This window comes from Salmo salar, chromosome ssa28 (genome assembly GCF_905237065.1).
Source record: "Salmo salar chromosome ssa28, Ssal_v3.1, whole genome shotgun sequence".
Classification (NCBI taxonomy): domain Eukaryota; kingdom Metazoa; phylum Chordata; class Actinopteri; order Salmoniformes; family Salmonidae; genus Salmo; species Salmo salar.
In genome coordinates, this window is record NC_059469.1 from 27,793,691 (window position 1) to 27,808,130 (window position 14,440).

Sequence of the window (14,440 nt, forward strand, 5' to 3'; positions counted from 1 at the left end):
TCTTGAAACCTGACTGATTTGGATCAAGAAGGTCATTCTGAGAGCGATAGCAAGAGAGCTGGCCAAGGACGGCACGCTCAAGAGTTTTGGAGAGAAAAGAAACCAGGGATACTGGTCTGTAGTTGTTGACATCGGAGGGATCGAGTGTAGGTTTTTTGAAAAGGGGTGCAACTCTCGCTCTCTTGAAGACGGAAGGGACATAGCCAGTGGTCAAGAATGAGTTGATGAGCGAGGTGAGAAGGTCTCCGGAAATGGTCTGGAGAAGAGGGGATAGGGTCAAGCGGGCAGGTTGTTGGGCGGCCGGCCGTCACAAGTCGCAAGATTTCATCTGGAGAGAGAGGGGAGAAAGAGGTCAAAGCATAGGGTAGGGCAACGTGAGCAGGACCAGTGGTGTCGTTTGACTTAACAAACGAGGATCGAATGTCATCAACCTTTTCAAAATGGTTGACGAAGTCATCCGCAGAGAGGGAGGAGGGGGGGGAGGATTCAGGAGGGAGGAGAAGGTGGCAAAGAGCTTCCTAGGGTTAGAGGCAGATGCTTGGAATTTAGAGTGGTAGAAAGTGGCTTTAGCAGCAGAAACAGGAGGAAAATGTAGAGAGGAGGGAGTGAAAAGATGCCAGGTCCGCAGGGAGGCTAGTTTTCCTCCATTTCCACTCGGCTGCCCGGAGCCCTGTTCTGTGAGCTCGCAATGAGTCGTCAAGCCACGGAGCAGGAGGGGAGGACCGAGCCAGCCGGGAGGATAGGGGACTTACAGAGTCAAAGGATGCAGAAAGGAAGGAGAGGAGGGTTGAGGAAGCAGAATCAGGAGATTGGTTGGAGAAGGATTGAGCAGAGGGAAGAGATTATAGGATGGAAGAGGAGAGAGTAGCAGGAGAGAGAGAGCGAAGGTTGCGACGGCGCAATACCATCTGAGTAGGGGCAGAGTGAGTAGTGTTGGAGGAGAGCGAGAGGGAAAAGGATACAAGGTAGTGGTCGGAGACTTGGAGGGGAGTTGCAGTGTGATTAGTAGAAGAACAGCATCTAGTAAAGAGGTCAAGCGTATTGCCTGCCTTGTGAGTAGGGGGTGACGGTGAGAGGGTGAGGTCAAGAGGAGAGGAGTGGAAAGAAGGAGGCACAGAGAAATGAGTCAAAGGTAGACGTAGGGAGGTTAAAGTCACCCAGAACTGTGAGAGGGTGAGCCATCCTCAGGAAAGGAACTTATCAAGGCGTCAAGCTCATTGATGAACTCTCCAAGGGAACCTGGAGGGCGATAAATGATAAGGATGTTAAGCTTGAATGGGCTAGTGACTGACAGCATGGAATTCAAATGAGGAGATAGACAGATGGGTCAGGGGAGAAAGAGAGAATGTCCACTTGGGAGAGATGAGGATTCCAGTGCCACCACCCCGCTGACCAGATGCTCTCGGGGAATGCGAGAACACGTGGTCAGACGAGGAGAGAGCAGTAGGAGTAGCAGTGTTTTCTGTGGTAATCCATGTTTCCGTCTGCGCCAAGAAGTCGAGGGACTGGAGGGTAGCATAGGCTGAGATGAACTCTGCCATGTTGGCGTCAGACCGGCAGTTCCAGAGGCTGCCGGAGACATGGAACTCCACGTGGGTCGTGCGCGCTGGGACCACGAGGTTAGAGTGGCAGCGGCCACGCGGTGTGAAGCGTTTGTGTGGCCTGTGCAGAGAGGAGAGAACAGGGATAGGCAGACACATGGTTGACAGGCTACAGAAGAGGCTACGCTAATGCAAAGGAGATTGGAATGAACACTCAATGACACTCAAATATAACTTTCCAACTTCCACTTTAGAAATTATAATTGATGTAAACTACAGTGGTTCAATGTTACCAGGAATAGGCTCAAACTTTGTTTATTCAGCTAGATAACTTGGTACAGCATTCTTCCAGTGCACCGTATCCTATGACACCGTAGCTAACTAGCATGCTAGCATCCAATAACACACGGTTAGCACCAATACTTGGTTACAACAAACTACCAATGGATCATTCGTGTCCGTGTCTAGTACCTTTCATAATGCAGAAGTGATTAAACGTTGGCTAGCTAACAAAGTCAGTCCTACTAGCTACACAAGTGGACTACACATCTCGAATGTTCAGAAAGTTAAGCTTACGTTGCAAAAATCTTGTTGACTAAAATGATACAGTACTGCTCGCTGGTAGAGTTGGCTAGCTAGCAGTGGCTGCGTTGTTGACTTTGTTTGAAAATGTAGCTGGCCAGCTAACCTCGATAGATAAAGGTGTCGTACAGACACCTTTATCTATGATACAAAGACAACTATGTAGTTAGCTAACATTACACTAATCAAATCGTTCCGTTGTAATGTATTTAATGACCACCCTGATGAGTACTTATCAAATCGGCGATGACAAAACAAAGTATGAGGGATTTCTTTTAAAGTGTAACCTAATTCAATTTTAATGGGAAATACACATTTTATTGCATGGCGTTTATGATTTGACATGTTAAGTTACAGTATGAGACATGTTAACAATTGTGACATGGTGAAAACTTATAAAAGGTCTAAATTTTTCATAGAGGACTAAAGGCTGAAACACTAACGGACAAAAAAAAAATTATAAACGTGTTTAAGGAATAACGAATCATGTTTAGTTTTAAACCCCTTTTATTTTATCGGTGGGTAAAAGGCATCAAAATCTGTAGGCTCAGTGTCCATGCCTCTTTGAGATTGTGTTCTTGTGCAGCTTGATAACTAAAGAAAATAATTTAAAAATAAAAATAAAACAAATGTATATGGTCCTCTCCTGCTAATACAACTAAAACGAAAAACTAAAATCATTGTTATAGTGTACCATTTGAACAACAAACTGTTTTTATTCAGACAAAAAAAAAACTTTAAGTGCATGAGTCTATGCTTAAACTGCATTTCCCAAAAGGCTCCACCCTGGTCCTCATTTCCTTTTGCGTGTAATGAATTGGCCATTGAAAGTCCAATGCACATGTGTTAAAGAGAAAGAGACATTGAAAAACTCTGCTGTTTCAAAAAAAAAAAAAAAAAAAAAAGTTATTACATTTTAGTCATTGAGCAGATGCTCTTATCCAGAGTGACTTAGACCATTTAGGGTTAGGCGCCTTGCTCAAGGTCACAGATTTTTTTGTTCCTTAGTCGGCTCAGGGATTCAAATCAGCAACCCTTCGGTTACTGGCCCAACACTCTTAACCGCTAGGCTATCTGCCGCCCAGTATCTACTTAAGAAAACATTTCAAAGCAGTGAAGCGCAGTAAAAAAAAGTAAGACAGCCCTGTCACTTCCACTCAATCTGTTGTGGTTAAGGTACACGTTCCTCACTGTATTAGCCCTTAATTACAAAACATGTCTATATAAAAATTAGTTTAGGATTTGATTAAGAAGTTAAACAATGGCATAGAAAAGAGTCGAGGCTGTCTACTCACCCAAAGACAATTACATTTTTTCGATAAGACATTAGCAACTGCATTTTTGTTCATTTCTTTACATAAAAAGGAAATAAAATACGTACAAAGTAATAATGTTTAGAACAGTTCTGCCATAGATTAAGAAACTTGCTATACATTGTCTTAATTAACACCATCTGAGCTGCCAAAAAGTATAAAAGTATCAATATTCACAAATGACTATACAGTAATCCTTAAATCAGTTGGTCAAGTATCCCGAAATTTTCAAAAAGAAAAATTCACCCAGTGTTCTAAAAAATAAAACAAATATATATAATATTTATGAAGATGTCAACAATATTTAATATACTAAAGACTTACAGTAGTGCAACTACCTATTGTCCATTTAAAAAGAAATGTAGAAATAAATCTTTAAAAAGCAATTTTTTTTTAAATGTCTTTGAAAAGGACCACACCTGTGCAGATTATTGCTATGTTAAAAAATATAGCATAACAGTTTGAAAAGAAGGCACATGGGCCCTGGTAGTCTGAGCCAGATACCATGGTGTGTATTGGAGATGAAGTAAGGTACTGGACAAAAGGATCACAGCAGAGTCCCAGGGTTGAGCCGCAGGAGGGCTAGGTAGGGAGGCCGCAGGAGGGGTTTGTGGGATTAAAGTACGTTCTGGTGGTGGTGCAGAAGAACATGGCGAGAGACACAGGAGATCAGAATGTTTCTGAGGTAGAAGTCACACAGACGTGGTGACTGTAGCGTTATTGACCTCGTTTTTGTTGGAATCCAGAGCTTTGGCAGCGTTCAGGTCATTGCGGAGGTTCTCCACCGCTTTCTTCATAGTCTTCAACTCACCTGGGTGAGGAGTGGCTTGTCGCATCAGCCTTCCCTGTGGGGAGGAGACAGAGGAACAGTGAAGAGAAACAGAAAGACGGCCAGATTCTACAACAGGCATCTCATTATGCCGTGCATTACAGTGCATTCGGAAAGTATTCAGACCCCTTGACTTTTTCCACATTTTGTTAGGTTACAGCCTTGTTCTAAAATGGACTAAATAAAAATAAATCCTCAATCTACACACACACACACACACACACACACACACACACACAACCCCATAATTACAAAGTGAACACAGGTTTTTAGAAATGTTTGCAAATTTTATAAAAATAATGCATCATATTGCCTTAATAGCAACATACGGTGCATTTGGAAAGTATTCAGACCCCTTGAATTAGAAAAGGGCCAAAGAGTTGGTGGAACAATCCTTTAATTCATGGCCACTTGCTCAACTGGGCCAGGGGCGCTTTAATTAGGTCAGGTGGAAATGTCCGACAGATCTCAACTCCATAAAAGGGATTAAATCGCCATCGCCCGATCTCGCTGCTTTCTCTTCCTGAACCTGTTTGGGCTAGGGAGCAGTATTTACACGGCCGGATAAAAAACGTACCCGATTTAATCTGGTTATTACTACTGCCCAGAAACTAGAATATGCATATAATTATTGGCTTTGGATAGAAAACACCCTAAAGTCTCTAAAACTGTTTGAATGGTGTCTGTGAGTATAACAGAACTCATATGGCAGGCAAAAACCTGAGCAGATTCTGTACAGGAAGTGCCCTGTCTGACCATTCCTTGGGCTTCTTGACTCTTTTTATTGAAAACTTAGGATATTTGCTGTAACGTGACACTTCCTACGGCTCCCATAGGCTCTCAGAACCCGGGAAAAAACTGAATGATGTCGAGGCAGCCCCTGGCTGAAAAACATTAGCGCCTTTGGTAAGTGGTCTATCAGAGGACAATGAGACTGAGGCCCGTGCACGAGGCGACCCCATGTTTTTATTTTCTCTCTTTGTACTAAAACACAGATTCCTGGTCGGAATATTATCGCTTTTTTACGAGAAAAATTGCATAAAAATGTATTTTAAACAGCGGTTGACATGCTTCGAAGTACGGTAATGGAATATTTTGATTTTTTTTGTCACGAAACGCGTCGGGCGCGTCACCCTTCTTTACCCTTTCAGATAGTGTCTTGAACGCACGAACAAAACGCCGCTATTTGGATATAACTATGGATTATTTTGAACCAAACCAACATTTGTTATTGAAGTAGAAGTCCTGGGAGTGCATTCTGACGAAGAACAGCAAAGGTAATAACATTTTTCTTATAGTAAATCTGACTTTGGTGAGGGCTAAAATCTGACAGTGTGGTTAGATTAACGAGAGTCTTGTCTTTAAAATGGTGTAAAATAGTCATATGTTTGAGAAATTGAAATAATAGCATTTCTAAGGTATTTGAATAACGCGCCACGGGATTCCACTGGCTGTTACGTAGGTGGGACGAAATAGTCCCACTGGCCCTAGAGAAGTTAACTCCGTCTAATCCAGAATTTGTGCGTCCATGAATCCACTTAAGTCCAGCGAATCGGTTATCTTTCATCTGAACGATCTGTTGCGATCGGGAGAGTGGGCCATCAGTTATTGTTTATAGTTATTACCGCGGAGCTCACGCTTCAAACCTATTGTGTAATGTTAATGGTCAATGGTCAATGATCAAGGCCCTACAGATCATCACAGGCCAATTATGCCATCGATATGCAGTGAGGGAAAAAAGTATTTGATCCCCTGCTGATTTTGTACGTCAAATTCCCATATTGCAATAGTAAGGGGCACTTGCCCCAGGGTAAAAAAGCTCACTCAACCTCAAATGAAGGCCTGGGTCACTTCAGGCGAGCGATGCTACAAGTGTGCTGCACATTGAGAAAACCCTGCAATTGCTGTAAGGAAATCCATCTCACAGTGTTGCATGATGTAACTCCCCAAGCACAGAAGGCTTAGAGTATGGTCATGGTAGGAGCTGCAAAGGAGCTCTACCTCAACCAGCAGAACCGGTCTCCAAGGGTCATGTTGAAGGTGGTCAAGGTCACTGTGCAAAGTGAAGGGAGGAGCATGGATACATTCGCCGGTCTAGATTATGGGTCTGAAAGAACAATCATTCTCACGGTGGCCACCCGTCAACTTAACCTGGAGGGGACCCCCGAGGCCCTTAATCTCAGAACGGTGTGACATGATGTTATCCAAGTGAAAGGCTCTGCTGTTACCTTCAGCATTTCACCTTCAGGAAACAGGGATGTGGCCTATAACATCACCAATGCCTTCACGGCAGATGGCCTGAATCTCGCAGAGCACTCCTGCCCGGTAAGTTGTTTTCTACAGAAACAATATCCTCATCTCCGAGGATTGCCTTTTCCTAACCTGGCCAGGGTTGCACCACTCATCCTGATTGGGTCAGACCACCCAAATCTCATCACCCTGACTGAGCATATACGAGCTGGACCAGAAGGAGGGCCCATTACTGTCCATACATCCTTGGGTTGGGCTGTGCAAGGTCCAGCCCTTCCACTTCTCTCCACCCAAGCTGTACAGTCACAGCAAGTCCTCTTCACCAGAAGCAATCCAGCTTCATCCACCTGTCCAGCTACCCACACAGATTCCACTAATCTTTCACACACACACACACACACACACACAATACCCCATAATGATAAAGTGAACACGGGTTTTAGAAATGTTTGCAAATTAAAAAAAAAAAAAAGCCTGATATTGCCTTAATAGCAACATACAGAAAGTATTCAGACCCCTTGAATGTTTCCACATTTTTACATTACAGCATTATTCTAAATTTGATTTCGTTTTTTTCTTCACCAATCTACACATAATACCCGATAATGACAAAGCAAAAACAGGTTTAGACATGTTTGCCAATTTATTACAAATATAAAACTGAAATATCACATTTACATATGTATTTCATACCCGTCACTCAGTACTTTGTTGAAGAACCTTTGGCAGCGAGTACAGCCTAGATTCTTCTTGGGTATGACGCTACAAGCTTGGCACACCTGCATTGGCAGCCTGGTGCAGCAGATGTGTTGTAAGCTCTTTCAGGTTGGATGGGGAGCATTGCTGCACAGCTATTTTCAGGTCTCTACAGAAATGTTCTCTTGGGTTCAAGTCCAGGCTCTGGCTAGTCCACAAAGACATTCAGAGCCTTTTCCCAAAGCAACTCCTGCATAGCCTTGGCTGTGTGCTTATGGTCATTGTCCGGTTGGAAGGTGAGCCTTTGCCCCTAGTCTGAGGTCCTGAGCAGGTTTTCATCAAGGATCTCTGTACTTTCCTCCGTTCATCTTTGCCTCGATCCTGACTGGTCTCCCAGTACCTGCTGCTAAAAAACATCCCCAGAGCATTCACTGTATGGCTGGTGCCAGGTTTCCTCCAGATGTGATGCTTGGCATTCAGGCCAAAGAGTTCAACTTGATTTAAAATCAGACCAGAGAATCTTGTTTATATATATGTTATTTTTTGCCCTCATTTTGTAGGGGCATGGACTCTACAAGGTGTCGAAAGCATTCCACAGGGATGCTGGCCCATGTTGACTAATGCTTCCCAAAGTTGTGTCAAGTTGGCTGGATGTCCTTTGGATGGCAACCCATTCTTGATACACACAGGAAATTGTTGAGTGTGAAAAACCAGGAGCATTGCAGTTCTTGACACAAAGCAGCGTGCCTGGCACCTACTACCATACCCCGTTCAAAGGCACTTAAATATTTTGTCTTGCCCTTTCACCCTCTGAATGGAACACATACAATCAAAAGTCTCAAAAATAGTTATTTAACCTGTCTCCTCCCCTTCATCTACACTGATATTAAGTGGATTTAACAAGTGACATCAATAAGGAATAATGGCTTTCACTTGGATTCACCAGGTCAGTCTGTCATGGAAAGAGCAGCTGTTCTTAATGTTTTGTATACTCAGTGTACACTTGGACATAATTCAAAAGATCTAAAAGATGAAACGTAGCTTTCAACCAGTTAAGGGACTCAATGACCATGGCTTTATATTAGTTGAACATTAATTCAAGAGGCATCTCTACTCTTTCTTTGTTTAGTGATTGGCGCCGCGCCAGTTTTGACATTTCAAACAACCCGTGAGTAGTGACAGTTTTGAATTCTCAAACGACCCTTGTGACAGTTATGACGTTTCAAACGACCTTAGTCTTTCCTACCCCATCGCCTCCTGTCATTCCCCTTCACACGCTCCCTCTTCACACACACACTTCTCGTCCTTCCTCTCACCTTTTCATCATCCTCGTCATCGTCATCATCCAGGAAGTGGATGGCACTGATCCTCTTCATGGCCTTGTCGTCCCAGGTGTCATCCACCATGTCATTCACCAGGCTCTCCAGAGCACCACAGCGTGCAAGGTTGTCTGAGCCTAAAACAGGAAACATTAGATCTGTTTGTGAGAGGATATTAATCATTTACATCTTAAGCAATAATTGGCCTTTCAAAATGATGCTTAAATGCATGCATGAACTGTAAGGCCTATGTGAAAACTACCACATGACGTGCTCTCATTCTGCAACCCCCCCCCCCTCAAGATTGAGAGAACCAATCATGCCAGTGAAGAGGAGCTGTCCCATGACACAGTGCTGAGAGTTTGTGCAGCTTGTGACACAATGCTCATAAATGAGAGCTTGGAACCGGGTAGATCACAGTTTCAAATCCCAGCTTAGTCACAAGCTTACAGCTAAACAACCCCCCCCCAACTTAAGCTCACAGACTTGACCTTCACAAAGTCTTAGATCCTCATCTGCTGCTCATCAAGTGAACAAAGGGTTACGGAAATGAACATTTTTAATTTATTTTACCTTTATTTAACTAGGCAAGTCAGTTAAGAAAAACATCTTATTTTCAATGACGGCCTAGGAACAGTGGGTTAACTGCCTTGTTCAGGGGCAGAACGACAGATTTGTACCTTATCAGCTCGGGGATTCGATCTTGCAACCTTTTGGTTACTAGTCCAACACTAACCCCTAGGCTACGCTGCCGCACCATAAACACTTAGTCCTCTCATTCCGAGAGAAATCAGGAGGATGGTCATAACAAGGAGCGCACGTTGCAGTCATTCAATGAATCAGATCACATGACATATGGGTGCTGCAACCAGGTTGTGGAGTTTGTGATTTTATTTTTTATCCAATCAACAATTGGATCAGGCCTAGATTATTCCAGGACTCAGCTGAGTGAGTGAGCAAGCCTCTCCTTGCTTCATCTCACCCAGCAGGCTTTTAATGGCTGCAGGCCAGTCAGGAGTTAAGCCTCTTTTGCTATCCAATCCACTGGAGTAAAAAAAATAAAACAGCAGGCAGGCCTGGCCCCCCGGGGGGGGGTTAGAGCATATGCCCAGATCCAGAACCGTTACAGGTAGAGCTCTGCTACCCGACCCTAGCTTGATATTTATCATTAACATTTTGAAGCGGAGCCATTTGCTCGTGATCTGCTGCACAGTACATATCATGGTGTCAGAAGTGCTTCTACCTCGTCAAATATAAGACAAAAACATTGTCAGAGTCCACAGGAGAGCTTATTTTAGCGAAAATAATAATGTTCCTTGAGTTGTCTGAGTTTACAGTGACGAAAAGTAGCTAGTTTTCAGCTAACTGCTCTCTGTCTCGTCATTGAACAGAACAAGCAGAGGCGTTGCTCTGGATACTCCCATAAGTAAAGCCATGCACAGAGCGCATGCAGCACGAGCAAGGCAGGGACCCGACAGACGAGCAGCTAATGGACACTAACGGAGGAAGTTATTTCTGATTTCGGCCAGCGCAGGGCCTTCAATTTGAAAGAAGCAATCAGGCCTGGGTTAGGTAGTGCCTGAACGTTGCGAGTTTGGGCTTAAAAATTCATGCCGATGCAGGGCTCTAGTTATAGGCTCTGTGATCCCCGCTGGCTCCTCTTAATCGAAATCAATACAGCGATAGATCAGAGACGCAGGACACTGGTGTTCCTCCGTGCAGATCATGTGATAACATGATCAAAACCACGGGGCACTTAGAATCTAATGCTTGCAGAACTCTGGGGAATTATCATCACACCGGTGTGACCACAGGCTTTGGTTGAAGCTCAATGGTCAATTAAATTCTCCTAACCATCATATCCAATATGACACCAATGTCTGACAATCTGCAAATCATCTTGATTGGAGCCGTCCGGCCATTACAAGAACCAACTACCTGATTTTTTAACAAGGTCATGAGAATTAAAATAAAAAATGTCTTGCCCGACCTTACACAATATCTAGGTATCAGATAAGAACAAGACTACAGCAACCATAAAAGTGAACATTAGACTTGCCACCTTTCGGAACGGCAACAGTATTGATTAAATGTATATATTTATCGCCACCACATACCAATAGAGAACCAACAATGTGCTACCTTTTTGTATTTAGGGCAATGCTATTATATTTTTCAGCCGAAGCGCAGAGTTCTAACACTGGGGTCAAGCAAATTGTTAGCTCAGCAACACCACATCTGCTGCACTAGGCTGCCAGTCATAAGTCTATAGCCGTGTTCGAATACCCATACTAGCATACTGTATAATTAAAGCTCATTTTAGTATACTGTAACCGAACGATATCCTTTCAGTTGAGTGTACTAGTGCGTCGCCTGTCTACCTGGAAGTTGATGCTGTTGCTATGCAACTTCTTGCTAGCATAACAATTGACTAGCTAGACATCTTAGGACTTCATTAACAATGTCCATTGACAACGCACCACGACTATACCACTTAGCTAAGCTAAGACTGACATGAATAATCAAGTCAATAAATGTTAGGTAGTTAGTTAGATAACATATAGTTAATATACCAGCAAGTTTGATGTATTAGTAGCCAACTAACGTTAGGTTAACTGCTGTGACGATAATGTAACTTGTTTCAGGAAACTAGGCATGTTGCGCATCACTACTTCACAGGAGGCATTTGAACATAAACGTTTTAACAAAATACGTTTGTTAAAAAAAAAATATGTTTCTGGAACGTGAACTTTCATGTGCCTTAATAACAGACTTGTATGCCATCTGTAAATACGAATTCCATTGTTAAATTACGAGCCTTGGAAAAATAGACCGCAACCTTCCCGCTAGCCATGATTGGCTGAGATAATGGATGGGCTGGACATGCCGAGAGATGATTTCGGATTGGTCTGCCATGAAGCACGCTTCGGTCTATAACATGAGCTGGTCAGTATGTGTAGGTAATCCTTTCTAACGTAGATATCACGTGGTAGAACTTCAAAAGTGTTGCTCTCCACTTTCTGGAGGACCGAGTTTTGAAAATCAGTGGAATTAGAGTATGATAGCTAAGGAGATGGAGAAAATTCTGGCCTTTGGTTGCAAATATGCACTGGGAATCAAAAAGAGACACAGGAGGCTGTTGTAATCTGGAGACAGGTGTTTTATACATCTTCAAACTAAGGGCAACCATTGCATGCGTGACAGAAGGAGAAGCGTCCATCCATGTATACGGACGGGTAAGATAGTCTACCAAGCTACATTTTCAGATATTACATCTTTTTAATTTTGTCAGAAAGTACTTTTCAATTCAACTTAAAGTGTACTGTTAGCTGGCTCGCTAGCTAACGTTACATGTATGATCTGTGAAGTAATATTATTTGTGTCTCAGAGCCATTTGCATTGCTATTTATAGCTAGCTAGCTAACCTTAAGCTAACATTGAACCTGGTTGGTTAGCTACCTGCAGCCACACAAGGGTGCGTTCAGCCCTCTCCTGTACTCCCTGTTCACCCATGACTGCATGGCCATGCATGCCTCCAACTCAAATCATTAAGTTTGCAGACGACACTACAGTGGTAGGCTTGATTACCAACAACGATGAGACAGCCTACAGGGAGGTGGTGAGGACCCTCAGTGTCGTGTCAGGAAAATAACCTCACACTCAACATCAACAAAAAGGAGATTATCGTGGACTTCAGGAAACAGCAGAGGAAGCACAACCCCTATCCACATTGACGGGACAGTAGTGGAGAAGGTGGAAAGTTCCTCGGCATACACATCACATACAAACTGAAATGGTCCACCCACATAGACCGTGTGGTGAAGGTGCAACAGCGCCTCTTCAACCTCAGGAAGCTGAAGAAATCTGGCTTGTCACCGAAAACGCTCAAACTTTTACAGATGCACAATCGAGAGCATCCTGTCGGGGTGTATCACCGCCTGGTACGGCAACTGCTCTGCCCACAACCGTAAGGCTCTCCAGAGGGTAGTGATGTCTGCACAACCCATCACCGGGGGCAAACTACCTGCCCTCCAGGACACCTACACCACCCGATGTCACAGGATGGCCAAAAAGATCATCAAGGACAACAACCACCCGAGCCACTGCCTGTTCGCCCCGCTATCATTCAGAAGGCGAGGTCAGTGCAGGTGCATCAAAGCTGGGACCGAGAGACTGAAAAACAGCTTCTATCTCAAGGCCATCAGACTGTTGAACAGCCATCACTAACATTGAGTGGCTGCTGCCAACATACTGACTCAAATCTCTAGCCACTTTAATAATTAAATTGAATGTAATAAATGTATCACAAGTCACTTTAAACAAATGACACTTCATCTAATGTTTACATACCCTACATTACTCATCTCACATGTATATACTGTACTCTATACCATCTATATCTTGCCTATGCCGCACGGCCATCGCTCATCCATATATTTATATGAATATATTCTTATTCATTCCTTTACACTTGTGTGTTTAAGGTAGTTGTGAAATTGTTAGATGACTTGTTAAATATTACTGCACGGTAGGAACTAGAAGCACAAGCATTTCGCTACACTCGCATTAACATCTGCTAACCATGTGTATGTGACCAATAAAATTTGATTTTTGACTTCTGGGTTAAGTGGAAGGGTGTTAAGAAACGTGGTTTGGCGGGTCATGTTTTGGAGGACGCATGCCTCTACCCTCTCTGCAACTCCACAGCTGGCTCGGGAAGAGATAAAAGATCAAAATTGGGGAGAAAAAAAAGGAGGGTAAAATAGATCACACACACAGTTGAAGTCAGAGGTTTACATACACCTTTGCCAAATACATTTAAACTCAGTTTCACAATCCCTGACATTTAATCCTAGGAGAAATTCCCTGTCTTAGGTCAGTTAGGATCACCACTTTATTTTAAGAATGTGAAATGTCAGAATAATAGTAGAGAATGATTTATTTCAGCTTTTATTTCTTTCATATTCCCAGTGGGTCAGAAGTTTACATACACTCAATTCGTATTTGGTAGCATTGCCTTTAAAATTGTTTAACTTGGGTCAAACGATTTGGGTAGCCTTCCACAAGCTTCCCACAATAAGTTGGGTGAATTTTGGCCCATTCCTCCTGACAGGGCTGGTGTAACTGAGTGAGGTTTGTAGGCCTCCTTGCTCGCACACGCTTTTTCAGTTCTGCCAACAAATGTTCTATGGGATTGAGGTCAAGGTGTTGTGATGGCCACTCCAATACCTTTACTTTGTTGTCCTTAAGCGATTTTGCCACAACTTTGGAATTATGCTTGGGGTCATTGTCCATTTGGAAGACCCATTTGCGACCAAGCTTTAACTTCCTGACTGATGTCTTGAGATGTTACTTCAATATATCCACATAATTTTCCTACCTCATGATGCCATCTATTTTGTGAAGTGCACCCGTCCCTCCTGCAGCAAAGCACCCCCACAACATGATGCTGCCACCCCCGTGCTTCACGGTTGGGATGGTGTTCTTCGGCTTGCAAGCCTCCCCCTTTTTCCTCCAAACATAATGGTCATTATGGCCAAACAGTTCCATTTTTGTTTCATCAGACCAGAGGACATTTCTCCAAAAAGTACGATCTTTGTCCCCATGTGCTGTTACAAACCGTAGTCTGGCTTTATGCCGGTTTTGGAGCAGTGGCTTCTTCCTTGTTGAGCGGCCGTTCAGGTTATGTTGATATAGGACTCATTTTACTGTGGATATAGATACTTTGTACGCGTTTCCTCCGGCATCTTCACAAGGTCCTTTGCTGTTGTTCTTGGATTGATTTGCACTTTTTGCACCACACTTTTCACACCAAAGTGGTGTTTATACTTGCATACTATTGTTTGTACAGATGAACGTGGTACCTTCAGGCATTTGGAAATTGCTCCCAAGGATGAACCAGACTTGCGG

General features: G+C 43.4%; 1 protein-coding gene across 1 annotated transcript in view; it reads right to left on the reverse strand.

Annotated features, from left to right (window-relative positions):
* Nucleotides 1–2,419: 2,419 nt before the first annotated feature.
* lrrc1 (leucine rich repeat containing 1) overlaps nucleotides 2,420–14,440 on the reverse strand; it is a 49,295-nt gene continuing 37,274 nt past the window's right edge. The window contains exons 13-14 of the mRNA XM_014180167.2: nucleotides 8,528–8,667; nucleotides 2,420–4,281 (exon numbers count right to left, since the gene is read on the reverse strand). Coding sequence (XP_014035642.1) covers nucleotides 4,129–4,281; nucleotides 8,528–8,667 — 293 coding nt within the window. The 3' untranslated portion in view covers nucleotides 2,420–4,128. The remainder of the gene's footprint in view (nucleotides 4,282–8,527; nucleotides 8,668–14,440) is intronic.